Here is a 21917-nt window from a genome sequence, read left to right as displayed (position 1 = left end):
TTATCAAGCAATATTACTGAAGATCTCAACCCTGCTTTGCCACTATGAGCGCTGGAAACATGCTTTCATCCTAGAATAGTCTCTGCCTTAGAATTAAGGGTATCTTAGCATTCTAAAATGAATTCTACCAGACTGAAGCCTGTACATCTACATATATCCTATCCTTTTGTGTGTGCGTGTGTGTGTGTGTGTGTGTGTGTGTGTGTGTGTGTGTGTGTGTGTGGTTCTAGCTCATTTCTTTTCCTCATCCTTATAAGGTAAAAGCCTATTAAGAGAAGTAATTCTGATACAAAGATAATTTGCAATTATGACTGAAAACAGACTATCTATTCCAGTCATTTTCAAACTTTCTGAATTAAAAAAATAAATATTTGTAGAGACTTACAGTAGTGCACCACTAAGTATTACCTGCTCCCAGAAACAGCATCTCATTGGTTACATCACCACAATGAAGCACCCTTCATAAATATCATTCTTTCTGTGTAGAAGCTGAGGACTGAAGTGGTAAATCATGTATCAGTTGTTTATCATGCTGAGGAAAGAGAGTCCATCGCTCAAATACAGCACTTACTGACACCTTGTAAGTGGATTCCTTATTTCTGTGACATAACACTTCACTTGTATACATATACGCCTTGGGCCTTTTTACAAATCATGTTCTAGAGTCAGTAGATGAAAAATTAAGTGGTATTTGATGGTACACAATTCCCCCAATTCTCTAATAAGTACGCTTTCAAGAATTCTGAATATAATTAATATATTCAAAGCTAGAATGTGTCACTGTTTCTTTGACTGGATACTAGATAAAGTGGCCTAATTTAGAAGCTGTAACACATAATACAACTATGTGCCCTTAAATACCGATATCACATTGTGAGTAGGAAGACACATTCTCAGAAGTCCACAGAAATGAAAGGACAGGGAGTATGAATCAATGGGTAAAGCACTGGAGTGTGAGGAATGTGAACGTCCTAGATTCATGTATAAAATGGGGAGGAGTGGCAGCTGCATGTAATGACATCAGTCATAAGACAGAAAACTTCAAGGCTAGCTTACTAACAAGACTCTCAGGGAATCTGAGCTCTGGGTTCACCAAAAGATATTTCTTCTTTCTTTGATAAAGTACAGAGTGATCATGAAAGTTGGCTGATGCCAAGTTTGAGTGTAGTGTGTGCTCATGCACGCACCCAAGCACACGCACACACACACCACACACACACACACACACACACACACACACACACACACACAGTGAAAAGGAAAGACAGAGTTACACCCACATGTGGGTGCTTACATATGCAAATATACATACAAGCTTGCAGCCATCCACAAGCAAATGAAGAAATAAAGTATCCCCATAACAACTAAATTTAATTTTAACCTCACCTTTCCTCTAAGTCTGAGTGGATGAACTTAGTCCATACCATTTAAACTATAAATTTTTCTTCAGACTAACCTTTTCCTCTCCTTATTTATCAAACAAGGGTATCTACGAAGGACTTATTGAATTTACTGTTACTAATTACACCTGTGCTATAGCACAGATGGCTTATAACCATACTCTGAACACATTACGTAGTACTAATCGTTACATTTCACCCAAATCACCCATGTTTTCCTCTGTGTCTGCAGCAGCAAATGACTAGATTTTGACTCTTGTCCCACAGAAACATGTTCTCAGGTTTAAATATTTTAGTTGGCATCACTGTACCTGTTACAGTCTTGTTTTTGAGCTGATCATCTCAAGATATTGTTAGCTAAATGCATACTCTGGAACATGCATGCAGTATTAAAAGTCATTCCTTTTTGCATTATATAAGAAACTCTAATATCATATTTTACTTATGCTTCCAACCAATGACAACAGGAATATCAACCATATAATTGTCTCCCTGAGACCTGTCGAAACACAGTCTCTTATAATGTTATGTAATAAGCATTTATCTTGATTCCAATGCAAGAAGAGCAGATTTTTCTTTTTAACTGAATATTCAACATGTTAGTGACCATACAAACACTGAGACTTTGTGGAAGAATGATGAGCACTTTCTCTGCTTTATCCAATAAAAAGTTCAATGTTAAAATTGGGACCATTTTTTAGCAAGTAAATATTTCAGATGGTGGCTGGGCTTTATTTATGAGCTATTATTTTACATGCAATTTTACATGCCTAACTTACTTATTTCCACCCAGATATTTTAGACATTTCTCTATGTCAATCTTATTTTTATCAAAGCAAGATTGGAAGAGACAGAGAAGGGGATAAAAATAGTCATTACAATGATTTGGTATCTCTTTGAGGACTTATGCAATCTACTTCTAATGAATTCTACATATCACAGCCTTCCATAAGGACAGAGTTAAATTTTTCTGCCAGGTCGGAAGGTTTCTAACTGAATTACAGTAGACATTTTCCCCTTAGGACCACAGCAGTTAGAGTAACAGCAGGGAATGAGCAACACATGTTCTCCAGTAAGTGTCTTGGGGATATGACTAAAGCTGTAGGATGACGACCTAGAAACACCAGGCAAAGCCAAACAACAGGGAAAGGTTTGCATATCTGTATGAACTGAGAGATGACATTTCAGATGACTATTGTCCAAGATTTATAAGAGTCAGCTAGAGATACTTAGAAACAGGAGCAGCTCAGTCAGAAGTCAGAAAGTAAGATGGACGCAGATAGCCAGTGACACTTAAAATTATAACAACTGGTCATGCTATGAGTTAAAAATACGAGATTCTCAGAGAAACTTCTCTCCACACTCATGTGCAGGGTTATCAGCCACATCCACAAAGTTTGACTGTAGTGAAGGGTGTTGTTCATGTCTCTGTTATCAAGATGAATGACACCTTTCCTCATTAAACAGACCTTCTGCCCATTCCCTGTCAGCTGACTACACCAGTCAGTTACCATTTTGATTGAATAAAATTCTTGTAAACATAGCTGATTTTTTTATCTTAGTATAACTTCATAGGACCCAGCAGGGTGTTATTAACTATAATTCTAGCACTTGGAAGACAGACACAGGGATATCAGAAGTTCAGTCTTAGCTCGAGTGAGTTCAAGGATAGCCTCAGCTACAAGGAAAGCCATCAAATTGGGGGGTTCATTAAAAGAATGATAAATGAATTCCAATGTTCATTATATACAAAAATGTCTCACTATCTATAAACTTATTGCATTTCTCCTCCACATTTCTTAGGCAGAAATTAGGTACCCATTGCGGTGTTTGTTCTGTTCACATTGCCTGTTGGTATCAAGAGACTGCAGTTTCATACCTTTCAAAATCCCCTCAAAAGTTACAACATGCTGGAGATTAAGACCTCAAAGATGAAGTCACAGGACTCAGCGAATATAAGATGAGAGACATGGTGGTGACTATATGTACTGTTTATTTAAGAATAACCCAGGAAAACTCTGTAAGACACAGATGTTTGAAGATGGTAAGTTTGACAATACAATCACTTCCTACCTGCCTCTTTGGAAATCTGTGTGAAGGATTCCACACCTTTCTCTCCATAGCTTCCTTCAGATGCAAGAGTAGACACATAATTCCAGCCCAAGGCCTTTACAATGTCTACCATGGCCTGAGCTTGAAAGGAATCAGGTGGAACCACTCGAGAGAAGAAGTCATAGCGCCGATCATCACTGAGCTCAGGAGCTGTGGACGCATAACTAATCTGAGGTATCTGAAATGACAAGAAAATACCAAGTGAGAAGACACCATGAGTGTGGGACATACTCTTGCACGCTTAGGACAAGCCACTCAAAAGTCAAAGCTGGAAGACTCTACTGGATGAGTATTCTGCCCAGTTACCATTCTACAACTCCACACCACCTAGATGTATCCAGACCATTCTTAGAAGTAAAGGGCATTTTCTTTTGTGTTTTCTTGTTCTACTTTCTCTCCTTAGTAAAGGAGAGTTAGGATAGCAGGGGAACACTCTGGTAACCATTGTTGATGGTTAAAAACAGAGGCTTCATATCACCAAGTATTATAACAGGTACAAAAGTAATAGCAGCCCAAATGCCTTATACTTAGAAATCAGTGTAGCCAATAAACATCATGAGGCATTAACACAAAGTCTTCAGGACCTGTAAGAACACATCCAGTGAGTTCTATGTGATAACTCATTCCACAAAAACATTACAGTATTTCTTAGTAGTGTCCCCAGCCTGGATAAGGGAGCTCCCTGGTGCAAGCACTTCATGCTAGTACAGCAGTTCTCAACTTGTGGCTTGAGAATCCTTTGGGAGTCATATCACATATCCTCCCTATCAGATATTCACATTGCAATTTATAATAGCAGCAAAATTACAGTTATGAGTTAGCAACAAACTAAAATATATGTTATATTTTGTTAACTATATGTGTGACTAGTATATATGCATACGAATACATAAATACACACACACACACACACACAGTCTCAAATACCCTAAGGAAAGTTACAAAGACCCTATTGATGACAAACATGGCCTGGGACATGACATCAGGGCCCCCATGTTAATTACCTCTGCAATGTACTCCACCCCACTTCCAATGTGCCCACTTTTTCTCTCTTTGACTTCTATAGGGTTGTAACCTACAATTAGCAGTGCACATCATTATGTACAAGAATAGTAAACTAACAATAGTTTGTATGAAAATTATCCCTTTATCATATTTTCTCAGCTATCTAAATATATTTTGTTCTTTTCTTAAACTGATCAAATAATTCATCTGTTTTGCCACAAATAAGCCAAAGCAAAATTCACTTGCTCTCCAGATGGTGCCACTGTTTGGGAAGGTTCTGGGCCATTTAGGACATTGATCCTTGAGGGAGGAAGTACATCACTGGAAGTGATTTTTGAAGTCTTATAACCTGGCCCTACTTCCTATTTTCTCCCATTCCTGACTGCCTGGGTCCCTGGATGGCCCCTTGGCCTTCCCATAATACTCCCCTCCATAACTCCAGTCCCAAATAAACCCTTACTCTCCAAAGTTGTTTTCTACCAGGGTACACTATCAAAACAACAGAAAAATAACTAATACAATTTCCAAAATTCTCTACAGCACAGGTTAGCTTTCTTCTCTGTGTTCTGAAGCAAGATAACAGTTTTACAATTATTACAATAACAACTTCTTTAGAAACAACATTTCTTATATTCTGAAATTTTATTACATACACATCATTTTCTATGAGTTTCAAAGGGAATCCATCATCTAGTCACCATGAATTATTTTTTAGTGTCCTACATTATCATATACTAGATTATACTACATGGTACTATATTTTTATTAGCTCATTTTAAGAAGGGAATAGTCTCTGAGCTGTAGAGTTCAACCATGACCTCAGAACACAGAGCTTTAAAATTAATATCCTCACTCAAGCCTCAAAATGGGCTATGCAAACAACTGAACTCTTAATTATGTTAATTTAAAAAATTACTAAAATATGTAATAATAAACATAAAAAGGAAAGTCACGGGTTTATTAGAGTCTAAGTGAATTTCTGTTCAGAGCATTAACACAGAAAGTCAATTTGCAGCTCATACTTAGACGACTGTTCAAAAAATTTGTTTAAACAACTTGGTGAAGCTCCTACAAACACCTTACCAGTCTGGGCTATGTATGTGTTTACACTTTGAAGGATTTAATTCTTAGGGAAAGAAAATCTTCATTAATAAAGCTTTAAAGAGAAACATGGGGAAGGAGGAGTGGGACTTTATAGGAATTTCCTTACAAGAAATAAAAAGACACGATGCAAGGCATGTCAAGACACTGTCATTAATTTTCATTTGATGAAATGTAAACGACTCATGATGATGGACAGATATTGTCCCTACCCAAATCTCTTCCCACCTATGAAAGTGTGATAACAAAGATGTATCCAGTCTACTTCTCAGAGTTTCATTTGCATTGCTGAGGAGAAACATCAGAATTATAGGAAACCACAATGTAAAAGCATTTTTCTAAACTTTGCACCAATTACAGCTATGAAAATCTTGGAAAACTAGATTCCTTTCCCCATTCTCACCTATCCTTTGATGATTATTGCTATCTGAGGTCTATCTCTTCCAGGATACATAATAAGCAGCCCCTGGTTTAAGACCCAAATTTCTATTCAGTACCATGGACACCTCCTCTTCAATATTTTACTTATGCCAACACCTGGCATGTAATCATCCTAGAATAAAGAATCAAAGATCAAATGGGTTTAACTTCTGAGATCAAAATGCACTGCATAGAAACAATCCTTCTAGTATTAGAGAAGAAAGAATGGAGGAATTTCTATAACCTGTGATACATGATGGTGCCAATTTATACAGTATGATAGTCCTTGTTTTCAGCTTCTTGCTATCAAGCAGATTTTCAAGTTTATTTAGTTATTCTTTTGAGAACATTTCTAATATTTCTTCACAGAGTTGAAATGTATCTTACTCTATTCTTCTTTTCTCCTGATGAAAATTTTCTCATCACAGAATGGTTTTGTTAATAATAAGTATAAAATAGGATTAGAAGTAACTGTAACCTACTTATACCAAATGAAATTTGGGAAGAGTTTCTGCTCTGTTTTAGAAAATTAATGATATAATATTTCTGAAAAGTGCAGAGAATGACAACTAAAAACACAAGATAATTTTAATCCCTGAATCTCAAGTAATGTTTTGTTAAATCTCTTTAGTAACTTTGTCTTTGAATTTGAATACACACCTGTGATAAAAGTGTGAAGTAGAAATGAAAGTAATTTTATAACTGGGTGTCGTGGGATTCCTGCCTAGGTCATGCCCCAGTTTCAGCCCCTAAATAACACACAAGACACTATATTAATTATTAATCTGTTGGCCATTTGCTTGGTTTCTTAAAGGCTAGCTCTGACTTGATTATTCACTCATAATTAGTAATATATGTTTGTAAGGACTTATCCTTTTGAGAACGCACTCCTTAGTTGCCCATTGCTCCTGGGAGATCACATGACAATCACACTCTTCACTACATATCCCAGAATCCTCCTAGATTTCTAGTCCCACCTATCTTGCTTCCCTATTGGCCAACAGTGCTTTATTGACATATACCTAGAAGGACTTCCCACAACAATTGGGGATCATCGCAACATGAGAAACTGTATTAAAGAGTCATAGCATGACAAAGATTGAGAACCACTGCATAATTTATCATGCTTTGCTTCCAGAGAAGACTATTATTTCTTATTATATGAAAAGGCCTTCATTTTAATTCATTTGTGTTGGGGAGTAGTGGTGGGCACACAGGCCAGAGTCCACATTTGGAGACCAGAAGACAACTGTGTGGAATTTTCTTCTTCCACCTTTACATGGATTTCAGGGATTGAATTCAGGTCAGCAGCTTGAGTGTGAAGTGCCATTCAGAGCCATCTCACTGACCTACAAATAGTAAATCCTGAATTAATCCTTTGATATTTCAAATATAACTTCTAAATCATGCTTTTAGCTTTCAAATCTTGGGCCAGCACATATTATTTGTGTGAAATAGTTTAATCATAGATAGCATACACATGATATAATGTTCCTCCCAGAAACTATTGGTTTAAAAGTAAAAGGTTGAGTGTCAGGTATGGGGTACTTCCTTTTGGTGGTTTTAATGAAAAAGGTCTTCTCAGGCTCATTTTTTTGAATAGTTGCTCCCCAATTGGTAGAACTGTTTGAAAATAATTAGGAGGTGTTGCCTTGTTGGGGGAGATATGTCATTAGGGATGAATTGGCTTTGAGGTTTCAAAAACCCGTGCCATTTCCAGTTAGCTCTCTTTCTCTGCCTCTTGCTTGTGGGTCAGATATGAGCTCTCAGCTACTGTTACTGTGCTGTGCCAGCCTGCCTCCTTCCATGCTGCCTACTGTGATGGTCATGTACTCCTCTGAAACTGTAAGCTGCTAATGAAAACACTTCTTCTATAAGTTGCCTTCATCATAACTTTTTGTTTTGTTTGTTTGTTTTGGTCATGGCAATAGAAAATACACTAAGATATTACATGACTTTTTTGTCAGCCATGCCCTGAAATCCTCTAAAAAATACAGTTTATTGCCCTTGCTTTAGTGGTTCACACGAACTTAATGGTAAAACTCTGGTATTGGAGATACTACTCGCTTTTTTCATAGGACAAGAAAAAATAAAGTGTTGATGCTGATGTTTCTTCTCTGCTGCCTAACTTTCAGAATGCAAGAAGGTACTAGTCAGGTTCTGAGGAGGAAAAAAGTCATCAAACAGTCTTACCTAGCTGTGAACTGTGACCTACAAAAAGGGCCATTGTGGCAAGATGTGCCCAAGGGTGTAATAGTGGCATAGATTTTAATAGGGGTAAGCATTTACTCTATGTGAAAACCTGTGCCTTGTACATCTGGCCACAAAGTCATATTGGTGAGTTCACAGGCTCCATTATTTTTCTAACGAAGCATAGTATCAAAGTGCCCTCTAAGTTCATGTATTTCCACCCAGAGATTCTTGGTGATCTCAGTTCTTACCAGAAAAGTTTCTTCATGCAGGAGATGGTAGTTCAGGCAAAAATTCACAGATGGTCAAAGTGCAAAAAATAAGTTCCATCAAATTCTCAGACATAAAGGGAGACTTCTTACAAATATTACATCCCTCTTGCTAAGGCTCAGGTCCCATTGTAAAGGAGGGAGAGGAAAGATGAGATTATAAAATGTAATGGTCAGGGATGAACAAGCTGAAACAGTTCTTTCTGTATATAAGAGAATCCCTGTACTGATGAATTCTTAAAGCTTTGGTTGTCTGCACAAGACCCTGAGTAAAATCAAGCAAGTAACATTCCAATATTTAGTGGGGAGGGACTTACAAGAGCTGATGAATTACTCACAACTGATAGCTTTTGAGGGAGGGAAAATTAGTTATCTTTAATGGTATTGCTTCTAGTAACTTAGTCAAGCTCTATTTATACAGTAAAACAATCTTAAGTAATGGTAAACAAATACTGGAGTTGGTAGCCTAAAAAAGAAAATATAAAATTAAGGTGGGGTAGGCCTATGGAGGATGGAAGTGAGAGGAGTTAGGAGGAAGAATGCATATTGTATATGATTTAAAACAATGTATGCACATGTAACTTCTCAAAGAATTAATAAAAATATTATATTGCAAAATTATCTTTCATTTATTTCCAATATTTATTCCTAGTATAATCAAATAATTGTCTCTATGTAGGCTTTTACATTGCTTATTAGCTTTCTTTGAAAATAATTTTGTTTTCATTGCATTATGTATGAGGAAAAATTGGTATTCTCATCTTTCTTGCTTATACACACAAGTACATTAATTTTGCTTATTAATAATATAACTTGGATCCTTGTTAAAACTATTATTCGTTTGAATAGCTTTCAATTTATTTTCCTTGGATTTCCAAGTAAGCAAGTCATAAAATAATAATTTCTTTATTTTTAAATCCTATTTTGGAGGATGTACAAATGTGTTTGACTGTGTGTGGATATGAGCACGTAAGTGGTAAGGTGTCCAAAAAGTCTTGGAGAGGGCATTAGATGCCCTGGAGCTTAAGTTACAGGTGGTTGTGAGCTACTTTACAGGGATTCCGAGAAACTGAGCTCTGATCTTTTGAAAGAACAGTATGGGGAAACTAAGTAATAGTGGAGAGACTACCTTAAATGCCCATCCCTGATAATGAGTTTGTTGACTACCTTATATGCCATCCTAGAACCTTCATCCAGTGACTGATGGAAGCAGAGGCGAACACCCACAGCTAAACACTGAACTGAACCCCTGGAAGCCAGTGACAGAGAGGGAGGAGTGATGAGCAAAGGGGTAAAGAAAGAAACCAGCAGAGACAACTGATCTGAACAAGGGGGGAGCTCTTGGACTCCAGACTGACAGCTGGGAGGCCAGCATGGGACTGATCCAGACCCCATGAATGTGGGTGTCAGTGAAGAGGCCTGGGCAACCTATGGGGCCCTGGGCAGTAGATAAGTATTTATCCCTGGTATACAAATGGAATTTGTGTGTCCATACCACAAAGAGGGATGCTCTCTCAGCCTGCACTCTTGGGGAAGAACCTCGACCCTGCCCTGAATGAAATGACAGGCTCTGGATATGCCCTATTTGGAAGGGAGTAGAGATAGGATGGGAGGATGGGGGGGTGGGGGGTGTGGAAGGAGGGGAGGGAGAGGGAACTAGGATTGACATGTGAAGCAAACTTTTTTCTTTAAAATGTAATAAAATATAATGAAAAAAAGAACAGTATGTGCTCCTAATTGCTGAATCATATATCTGTGCTCCTATTTTGTTTTCTTAACATATAATCTAAAAGTTTTAGAAAAATAAAGATATAGTGATATAAGACAAATATAAGACAAACTGATATTTCTTTTCTCATTCCTCAGTAGTGATCATTAATGAAGACCAAAGTTTATTATCTAAAACTCATTATGTTCCTTATGCATTAGAAAGAGACTTTCAACATTGATGAAGAATTTCTAAGTCACCTAACCTACAGTCTATTCCTCATATATAAATCTATCACTTTATTTGACAACAGTCAATAGAACCTTATCCAGTGTCTGTCACTACCACTACTAAGTTGTATGAAAGCTTACCTTATAATATTAATACAGGAAATTGTTGTGGTAAATCTTGGCTGACAAACTGGCCAGTTTTAAAATCAACAGTCAAGTCATTGGACACTCTAGGGAGATTTTCTTGATCAGGTTATTTGAAGTGAGAATGCCAATCATAAATGTAGGCACTATCATCAGGTGGCAGCCTAAAAAAATTTATTTTTAAAGATGAAAGAAGAAACCTGTGTTCTACCTTGCTTTTCTTTACTCTTTTCAAAGTTTTTATTTTAATTTTTTATTTAAATTAGAAACAAGCTTGTTTTACACGTCAATCCCAGTTCCCTTTCCCTCCCCTCCTACCCTTCTCCCCACCAATCCCCTGTCCCATCCCCTTTCTGCTCCCCAGGGAGGGTGAGTTCTTCCATGCTGGATCTTCAAAGTCTGTCATATTATAGCAGGGCCTAGGCCCTCCCCCGTTTGTCTAGACTGACAGAGTATGTGGAATGGGCTCCCAAAGTCCATTCGTATACTGGGGATAAATACTGATCCACTACCAGAGGCCCCATTGATTGCCCAGACCGCCTTACTGACACCCACATTCAGGGGGTCTGGGTCAGTCCTATGCTGGTTTCCCAGATATCAGTCTGGGGTTCATTAGCTTCCCCCTTGTTCAAGTCAGCTATTTCTGTGGGTTTTTCTAGCCTGGTCTTAACCCCTTTGGTCATCACTCCTCCCTCTCTGCAACAGTATTGCAGTAGTTCGGCTTAGTGTTTAGCTGTGGTTGTCTGTTTCTGCTTCCATCAGGTACTGGAGGAAGGCTCTTGGATGGCATATAAGGTAGTCATCAATCTCATTATCGGAGATAGGCATTTAAAGTAACCTCTCCACTATTGCTTAGATTGTTAGTTGAGGTCATCCTTGTAGATGCCTGGCCATTTTCTCTAAACACTTCCTCTTAGGTTTTCTCCATACCTTGTTGCTTTGTTTTAGAAGCATTTCAGTTTCCAGGAAGTGCATTTGCATACTTTTGCTTTTGTATTCTGAGCTTTGAGTGCAACATCTAAAACAGTAACATGTCTTTGTTAAGGCCAAAGTCAAAAGACTTCTCTAAAATTGCTAATGTGTCAAGGGATCAGAGTTTCTGTTGTTTGAGAATCTCATGTTATTTCTTCACATGAACTTATATACACATCTATTCTATAGCTTCATTATAAATAACTATGTATTGATTCATGCTTTCAGACTGAAGCTCTTTCCTCTGGAGAAATCTATTTTCTAGTGGGGATCTGTGTTAAAATCAACATTTTCTCAGACACCACAGGTTAAAATCTACTTCGGTAAAACTCCCCATCCCCTGACACATATATGCTCACATACACATACCACAAGACCAAAACAAACTACAGAACATATTGAAAGTGATAGTAAATTATAGTAGTTAAGTACGTATGGTGAAAGAGAGTACACAAAATTTAACAAATTCATCCATTGATTCCCATTTTCATAAATGCCTGGCCACTAAATGTTATAAATGTACATTTACAGTCTCATCATAGTTATGTGCATATTAATATTTTATCTTTACAGGAAAGGAAGCTATGTGCAAGACAAGGTGACAGGTCTTTCAAATTATATATATATATATATATATATATATATATATATATGCCTCATTCTGTGTCATGTTGGTGAACAAGACTATGTATTCATAATAGCTACTTTCTGATATAACATTTTTAATTACTCAGTTCTCTTTGCCTGAATAAAATAATGTCTCCACACACCCTTCATGTCTTCTACAATAAAATAACTGTGTGTATCTTTACTTAATATAAACAGGGAATGTATAAGTATTAATCAGTGAATCATTTGCATAAAAATATATTATTGTGATTTATTATAAGTGTATATTACTGTGCAGCTTCTACAGGTTTTAGTTTTATTTGAATTATGAGTATGAGTATGAATATGCGTGGGAGTATTTAAACATGAATGCAAGGACCTATAGAGGCTATACACATTATATTCTCAGGAGTTCTAACTGTTGTGAGCTCCCAATATGGGTGTAAAGTTAACCCCTCTGATGGTTTATAAAATCCACTATGCTTATATAAAAGTTGCACATGTTTACATGCAATGTAAATTAGCTTTGAAAGAAGCTCCATCTTCTCTACTGGGATATCTCCAGGTCACTGGAAGTATTACTTCTCAGTTTGATAAACTGATCATTAGCTCATTTAGGAAAGAGGGTGTATATTTGTTTCCATATGAGCCTATGCATTTCACATGTGCCTCAGGACTTTACAAAGAATTTTGCTTAACCCCCTAGATCTTAGGTCTAATTCTTAATTTATATGAACCTTGAAGCAGACTCATGTTGCTTGCCTTCTCATATTAATCCATACTATGTTGCAAAATACAGTTAGTCTAACAGTTATTGAAAGTATAACTGAATAGTTTTTCACAGAGGGGAACAAAGATCTTCTGGACCCTTAATATACTGCCTTATATACTGCAAATATACACCCTCCTTAGTCTCAGTACTTATTGCCAGAGAGAATGCACAAGCCTGAGCATGTAGATGATTACAAGAAGACATTATCTCTGAACACAGAAAGGCAGATGCACATATGTACTGACAGAATGCACATTGTATGCCTATGCCAAACCAAATCCAAGCTTGGAGAGGGAAGATGGGAATTATGTTATATCACTAGCTGTGGAGGTATTGGCAACTACTAGGTACTAGGAAAGGAAGAGACACTTTTCTCCAAGTTTGTATAGTTCCTGGTAGGTCATCCATGCTCCATTGGAAGATCACACATCAAAGTGAGTCTGAGCAGCATAAATTGGTCTTGAAGGGTCACACAAACAAAACAACCCTCCAAAATAGGGTCAGTAAGTGAAGGGGTAGACATGGGAAGAATTGGAGGCATGATAAAATCACATATGAAAATCTGAAAGCATTAAGTATGAAATAATTTCTTAGTATACAAAGTATAATCAACTAAACAGACTTTCAACATGTGAATGACAAGAACTACCTTCCTAACTTTTCTTGGCATTCATGTTGCCTCTAAGAAGTTGGTGTAGAGCAATACCTTTGGCTCTTCTTAACAGACAACCACAGTTAAGCTCTGTGCAGCCCAAACTCACACCCATGGTCCCCTGGGCCTTTTCTCCTTTCACAGCTGAGTGAAAGACGAATAAGTTCTATCCCTAGAGGAGGTATTTCCAAACCACTGAATGGTCTCCTTATCTCCTGACCATCTTCATAAAAATAACAATAAAATAATATTCTGTTATAACTTCAATGATATCTTCCAAGACCCAAGTCAGTTGACACTGATGATGAAATTAAATTTTGAGAATAACTTGTCTCATATTTCAAAATGAAATTTATGTTTAAATGAACTTTTGTGATAATTTCTAAACAATATGAAAATAAACAGGCAAAAAAACCAGCAGGAAAAAGGCGCATTCCTCAATTCATCAGGTATAACACTTCTCAAATCCATACCTTACACTTAAGATAAAACCAAATAGAAGACATGTTTATGGTTCAACAAATCCCACTTGAAAGGGGAAAAAAAGGCAGCAGAAATCAACTTTAAAATTAAATTGGTTATTTATTTTTAATGTTGCTTTTAAAATTGTTTTAGATTTATTTCTTTCAAGTGTATGAGCCGTGTGTGTGTGTGTGTGTGTGTATGTGTGTGTGTGTGTGTGTATACACGCATGCATTATGTGTGTGCCTGGTGCTCACAAGGGGTATCAGATCCCCTGAAACTCAGGATTTGGACTCATGGAGAGTTGTCAGGCACTGTGTGGAGTCTGGGAAACAAAGCTCTGTCTTCTACAAGAAGTGCAAGAAGCACTTATATATAGAGCCAATTCTCTAGTTCTAAATCTGAATATTTAAATAACTCACATCATGCACATATTAGGGAACACTTTCAAAACACCAGTATTCATAGCTCACAAATAAAAGTGATTACAGATTTTGAGTGATTTTAGATATTGAATAATAATAAATAGATAAAGTAACCACAGTTAATGTCACATATCACCACTAGGACATGCTTTAAATTCTTGCCCCAGTTCTATTATTTGCTCTGGAAAATAATGGTTTATTGGAAAGTTAAGAGATGATTTTTTTCCTTGCTGGAACTGTTTTGTTTTGTGGCATCAAGCTTCACAATTCTAATTAAACAATTATGTTCATTATAGTCTGTTTATTATTCTCCTTCCTTCAGAGTACTTAACCTCCTGGAGGGCAAGGTCCTTATGTATCACCCCTTCATCACTGGACCGCATTCTACTGAGAGAGAATTGGAACAGGATCAATCTTTCATGAATGAATTAGACAGAAAATAAATGGATAGGATAATGCTGTGAGCACACTATATGTTGGCATGTCCCTCACGCACATGGTTCCTCTGGTCACAGGGCTGCAAAGCACCAGGAATTACTACTCCCTGAAGGACAGGCAAGTGATGTCCAGTGATAGGCACTAAGAAAAACAATTTTTCTCTCTCTTCTTCATAGAGATTTTTATTGTGGTTTCTTTCTTTCTCATTAGAATATAAAACAAGAAAACTGGGATGCTAATGGTTTAAAGAACAAAGATATAGATTGAGGCGTATATCAGCCTCCTCCCTCTGGTTTCCTTCTTAGATTTTTGTCCTATTTATGGGGAGCAGGTGTTATGGTGTCTGCAGGCTCCCCCATCTCCACGTAGTCTAGTGTTTAATTGGGTTTGTTTTATAAATAGGTTGGTCCTGTCATGAATTTTCCTTTACACCTAAGAATCAAGTCATCAGACACAAACAGAAAAAAAATGGTATTTGAGATCCTGGGTTCTCAGTACTAGCTTTTACTTGTTGTCAGCATTGTTCCTCTAAACTTAAAAGAGAAGGAATTAAAGATGGAATACATTAAGCAATCTAAAGAAAATAACTCTCATACATAAAATACACAAAATCAAGTATAATGGGTATATGATATACTTCAATTTTCTAAGTGTGGGTAAGATTGAGTCCTTTCAAATTTAATTCTATCCCAAAATTCCTATATAATCAACAGCTAGTCAAACTGATCTTGGCTTGGTAACATCTCCCTACAATCATTATCTTATTGTCAATATCTGCTAAAGTAGCTTAAGACATGTCCAGATGCCCTTCTGCTTATATTAATACACATGTTTTGAAAATCTAAATGGGCACCATGACTCCAAGATAAACTTAATTCTCATCAAAACATATTTGGAAGTATTTATATCAGGAAAAGTACAGTTGCACTTATTCAAAATACAAGGGAGGGAGACAGTTTGGGATTTTTGTTCCTGTACATTCACTTACATTCTCTAATACTCTATCCTTCCTCTTAACATAATATGGACAGTACCCTTAACAAGGTCAACCATCTCGGGAACATCATATTTCTGGGAATTTGAATGAAGTCTCTTTGTTCCTGGAGACTCTACATAGCCAGGGAAGGCAATACAAAATGTAAGAATACTTGTTCCAGAGGGCAATTTCCACAAATGGTGTAAAAAGGCAATTTTTAAAAGTATCATGTGCAATTAAGATAATGTTCCAGTGTACCTGTAGAGATATTAATGAACTCCCAGTGGGGCATTATCAAGTTCCCAGTCAGCAGTAATTTTGCTCTTATTTCTTATTAAGCTTTATTGATATGGATCCCCCCAAAAGGGAAAACTGTTGAATAATCCTTTCAGGCTTATTCCTTGAAGCATCACTCCTTTCAATTTATAATTATATACTCTACAGATACCATCTCTTCTCCTATTAGGACAGCCAGGCAACGATTCTTGAGTCTTAGCAATACTGATGTCCAAGTACTGAAAGATGATTAAATTCACACTTAGTTTTAACTCTTTAATTTTACACAACTTCACTCATGATAGAGATCACTGCCAGTTTCTCTGACTCCTCTTCCATGCAATGTTTACTGTTTCAATTATAAATCATTAATAATCTCCAATATTTGCTTAACTGGTATTCATTCTCTTGAGGCCCAAGAAGTTTTGTTGGGTATGGGGAATGCTACATATCCTGTTGTTCCACAGAACATGTTGAGAAATATGGTAATTGATGCTTCTATAATTTTTCTAAGTTCTTTAGGCTATGTGTGTATACACACAAGTGTGTATGTGTGTTCATAAATTTTTTCAGCAACTTTATTGAGTTAAAGCATTAGTAAAATACTCACTCTTTGCCCCCCCATTTATTTTCATTGATAGCTCTCTAATTTTCATTGAGGACCATCTCCCACTCCCTACCCAGATACGTCCCCATTTCTAGACATATTCAGATATCCAGAATTCTATTGTTGACATAGGTGATTCAGGTGAGCTTACAAAGCAGGGGGAATCATCTAGCTTAATATGAACCTTGTGAACAAGATAGCTGGGGGGGGGACTGTATAATTTTAATACTTAAACAAATACAAGTTATGTTTTTTTTCCTGAAATGACCAAGCAGGATTGGAGCAAGGCTATGGTGAGTGATGAAGTGTCAATAGAAGGATTTTTGCCAGAGTAAGGGAGACAAATGTAGGTGGCCACTCAGAGCTGAGGAATGTGAGACACAAGGCCAGAGATAAAATAGCATCAAGATCTGGAACTGAACAGACAGCTCAGCTGTTCAGATGCTTCCAACTTTTGTAAAAGACCCAACTTAGGTTTCTAGCACTCATGTTTGGTGTCTTACAATCATGTGTAATTCTGACTTCAGAGCATCTGGAACTGTTCTCTGTCTTCAGAAGGCACTGGGCACATATGGCATATATGTACAGGCAGAGACAAATAGACAGATATCACAGGCACAAACACACAGAGACACACACAGACACACACACACACAAATTTAAAATAAGTAAACAAAACAAGCCTCAGAACTTGCTGTATAACATAATTTTATTACAAAATTAAGAAATAATGAAATATCTAAGATTCATTGGTATGAACACATATTTTAAAAAAACAATTGCAGCTATGGTGCCATCAAGCTAACCATGCTACCCAGGACCAAATTCCTACCCATGGAAGAGGTCAACCAAATGACCCCAATATTCATGCCAGGATAAAAGCTACAAAGTGGAAATTACACATCCCCTACTCATACACCCCACTGTGTTACTCACTGAGCTAGGCTCTATAGTTCCTTATCTGTAGGGGCTGTCTATGTGGTGTGAAATGGGCTCTTAAAGTACTTCTACTACACAGTGTGCCCATAACTCACACATCATTTAGTATAAGCTCCTTGAGGACCTTTTCTCTCCTAATGTGGTGCTACCAATGCTATGAATATTCTGGAGATGTGGAATGAAAGGGCAGAACATTACAGCTTTGACAACAGTTTTTCTCATTGTGTGGGATGGGACTTGTCCTTAGACAACCATAATAAACAGAAAGAAAACCAACTTAAACCAAGGGTTTATTTTTGTGCTCTATACTGTTATTAACTTTGCCTATACAGATCTCATTCAAGTTTCAAAACTAAAGTCCCATCAGAAGGAATTTGGTGTCATAGACGCTGAAGGTTGAATTTTGAGACTGCCACTAGCAATGCCAATGTCAAATAATTAAGATTTCTGAATGTCAGTTCCACTTTCATGTGTGGGGAACAGAGGAGCTCCCCATTATAAAGTAGGGTATCACTTAACCTGTATCTTCTAGATGCCAGCAACATGTTCACCAGTTGTCATAATTCATATGTGTCTAGGGACTGAGGATGTTGGTCAGTAATAAAGGGTTTGTACACCACGCCCTAGTTTGATTTGCATACATCAGGGAGTTGGAGGCAATCACAGGAAAATGCAAAAATGCTCCATTATGGGTAGAGGGTGAGAGGGAATGGGTGAGCAACATAATGCCATGTCATTTGGTCATCACAAGGCTGAAGATTATAAGTCAAGACAATCACACAATTTCAACCATGACACCAAAGTCACAAAGTATAAATGAAAAATAAGTCATTTTTAACGCCTTGTAGTGAATTTTCTACATTTTGTGTTCTACTGTGATTACTTTCAACTATCAGCTACATGTATTTCTCACCTCACTTTTTTCATCTGGTCCCTAGAGGAAGGGACCACAGCAACTCACTGAAATCATTAGTCGCTAATAGGTAAACATCGAGGAATATTTAAAAATGAAGAGATGATATTTCATTTTGTTTTGTTTTGTTTTGGGGAGGGGTTCGAGACAGGTTTTACTCTGTGGCTTTGGAGGCTGTCCTGGAACTAGCTCTTGTAGATTCAGACTGGTCTCGAACTCACAGAGATCTGCCTGCTTTTGCCTCCCAAGTTCTGGGATTAAAGGCGTGTACCACCACTGTCTGACTGAGAAGATATATTGAAGAGAATGGAATTAAACCCAGATGATATTCTGAAATCGACCAGCAACTTTGTAAGTTTGATCTAGTTGAAAGGGAAAAATAATCTTGATTCGTTATGGTTGCCATATAATCTTCCTATATAAATGAAAAAATAAAAAATAAAAGGAAAGGAAAGCATAGGTACTGTGGAGAAGAAAATTCATTATAGATAAAAGGGAGAGCATAGTCAAAAGCAGGGACATCTGGGAGAGTCCATATTGGAATTGACCAAACTGAGCTGGGCCATGTGGGGAGGTGGGGCAGAGGGATAAGGGAAAGAGGGGAATGAGGCATAGCAGCTAGGTACATAGGTACATAGGTACAAAAGTGCAGGTACCAAAATGTCTGGATTATATAGGGAATATTCTTTGTGCGAAGTACAGACCAGCCATTAGTCTGGGAATTTGAGGGTAGATGGAAGGGTATGGCAGTTATGCCCTATAACAGCCAGGCCCAACTTTGATATGTTAAATAGGTGCCTTAGCTTTTTTGTTGTTGTTCCTAGTTTGAGATTTAACATTATAATGTATTAGAAACCAATTTGAGGTCAGGAAGAACCATGGCCAAGTCAATTCATTTAAAAAAATAAGCAGTGTTCTAGAAGGGAATGGCAAGAATGCATTGACCCTTATATTATCAGAAAAAGAAAAAGTTTTACTTGTTAGAGTTACTTACTCACTAATTCCTATCTCATAAAAACAAATTACTTTTTGTTTTTCTTTTCACTTTGAAAGGCGCATAATGTAGGCAAAAAACAGGTCTTGTCTGTTAATGCAGAAAGGGTAAGTCATAAGACTTTATGAGAAATAACACCCTGTCATTTATTTCCCATAATGTACTATAATATCAGTGTGGTAGCCAAGTTTGTTTTAACTTTTAAATATTAAACACAAAAGCACACTAACGATGGGATCTAGACAAGTCCATGGGCCCCTAGGACTTAAAGGATGTGTCAGTAGTTCTGGGAGAGCACGTGATCCTGCTGCCCTGTGCTGTATGTGGGATAGAAAACTTATCATTCAAGGTAATATTTGACCAGGTCTCTTCTTCCCACAGTATGTTATGTTAATTTTATGGCCACTGCTCTTCAGAAATCCTTCAGTGGGAAGTACTGTCCTAAACAGCATACAAAGAGTCACAGAGACTGGAATAATGATTGAAGGCTGAGAGTTTGTAAAAGATATCAGAGATGGTTTTCCTCAAGCTGAGCTTGAGAAAGAAGGTAAATTTCTCCTAGCCATGGGCAAATGTGCTTCTCAGTGAAGAGAAAGGGGGAAGATGAATGTGGAGAGCAAAGAAGACCTGGGCCAACTTGTTTGGGTTGAAAGTAGAATCTATGATTCCACTTGATGATCATACAGAGGAGAATATGTGACAACACAATAAAATGAATAACATTATCATCAAAATTCATTTGGATTCTTATGTTATAATAAACTCTCTTCCTAATAAACAAGCATAGTCTATCTAATATACACTAACTTACACTCAAGAAGCTTGTAAATCCCAATACTTCTGGTTAATAACTCCCCAAGAATAACCTTCATTAGCTACAGGCATCACTCAGCAAGGATTCAATTAGAGAGAGAATCACTGGTTATTCCATCAAGGTCTGCAACAAAAGGTTCTCATTGTTTCCTTGCAGGTATGAAGTAGACCACTCCCAGATGCTTCTGACAAGAGGATTGGCTCTCTTTGATGAAAAGATCCTTGTCACCTGCAGATCACTAGTACTAGTGAATACAACAAAGTTTAGCAGGTGTTCAGCTATTTTTTCTCTTTGCTTTCCTTCTTAGCTCCTGGGTGAGAAGATAAGCACAGAAAGGGAATAAAGGGAACAGGATACAAATGGTAAAACTTTTGGCAAAGCAAAATCTTAGCCAAAGAAATACACAATATTAGCTGATAGATTCTGATCATATTAGTGTGTGTTTGTGTGTGAGAGAGAGGGACAGAGACAGAGACAGAGAAACAGTGATAGAGATAGAGAGATAGACAAAAGAAGAGAGAAATCATAAAAAGGGATGGAGAGAGAGTGAGAGGGGGGTAGAAGAGCACAAAACTCCATTGTAAATTTTCAAGCTGTATTATCCCAGTAGGTTCTCCTTTTCAGAATTGTTGATTTGTTCTAGATTCTCTCATTTCAACACTCTTTCCTCAGATCTTGCAGTCTCAAGTTTTGGTATCTTATCTCCTGCCACAATATCATCTTCCAATTACTTTAGTATGATTGCTACTTTTTTTAACATGTAATTGCATTTCTGCTTGACTGCTTCCCCTTAGAGAGTGAGGGAGACAGGGAGTCTTGTTCATGGCAGCTCAGTTGGTTGTGTTTGTAACAAGTTTGGAAAAGAGATGAAAACCTCTGTGAGGCACAGGTTTTTATTAAAGGGCAGTCTTAGCTGGACTTGGGTGCTCTGCCTTCTTTCTGACCTTGTCATTCAGACCTAAGGTTGCATCTGGAATGCTAAAAGATCAAGGATGGGATCCTCCTGCTAATGGATTCAGATCTTTACCTTTGTAGAAGCAATGGATGCTTAGAGAGGAAAAACAATTTATCTAAACTCAAGAACCAGTTAGCTCCCATTTTTTATAACATTTACACTTCACTTCCCAAACCACATAAGCTATTATCCCACTCATGTTTTAGTTTCCACCACTTTAATGTCTCTTTCAGTATATTTAAGCAGTGTTAAAGAAATAGAAAAATCTCAAAGATCAGCAGTCTGCTTGATAAGCTAGCAATTCATAGCTGGCATGGCAACCATGACTCTCAAGAACCCACATTTTATATATCTGCTCTGTTATCCTGGCACATCTATTTTACCATCAGTATCCTTCAAAGTCCTGGACTTCTGCTGAAGCACCAATGACTATGGATGTCCTGGCAGAGACTGGAGATGTGGGAAAGAAACAAGTGCACCCCTGTAGAGCTGTCATTTTCAGACACTGTTCTGTTTCCCACACAATACTTTTAC

The 21917-nt window shown here is 37.3% G+C and overlaps 1 protein-coding gene across 7 annotated transcripts in view; it reads right to left on the bottom strand.

The window, feature by feature from the left end:
• Grm7 (glutamate metabotropic receptor 7) overlaps positions 1–21917 on the bottom strand; it is an 886003-nt gene that overhangs the window by 568480 nt on the left and 295606 nt on the right. For all 7 annotated transcript variants that reach the window (XR_005874148.1, XR_001196215.3, XR_005874149.1 and 4 more), the window contains exon 2: positions 3474–3690. Coding sequence is in view for 4 of the 7 variants with exons in the window: in XM_040738573.1 (XP_040594507.1) it covers positions 3474–3690 (217 nt within the window). In the remaining 3 variants the exon portion in view is untranslated. The remainder of the gene's footprint in view (positions 1–3473; positions 3691–21917) is intronic.

This window comes from Mesocricetus auratus, unplaced genomic scaffold (genome assembly GCF_017639785.1).
Source record: "Mesocricetus auratus isolate SY011 unplaced genomic scaffold, BCM_Maur_2.0 Super-Scaffold_100676, whole genome shotgun sequence".
Taxonomy (NCBI): Eukaryota; Metazoa; Chordata; class Mammalia; order Rodentia; family Cricetidae; genus Mesocricetus; species Mesocricetus auratus.
The sequence above is the reverse complement of the archived record's forward strand: the minus strand, read 5'-3'. Positions and strand labels throughout refer to the sequence as shown.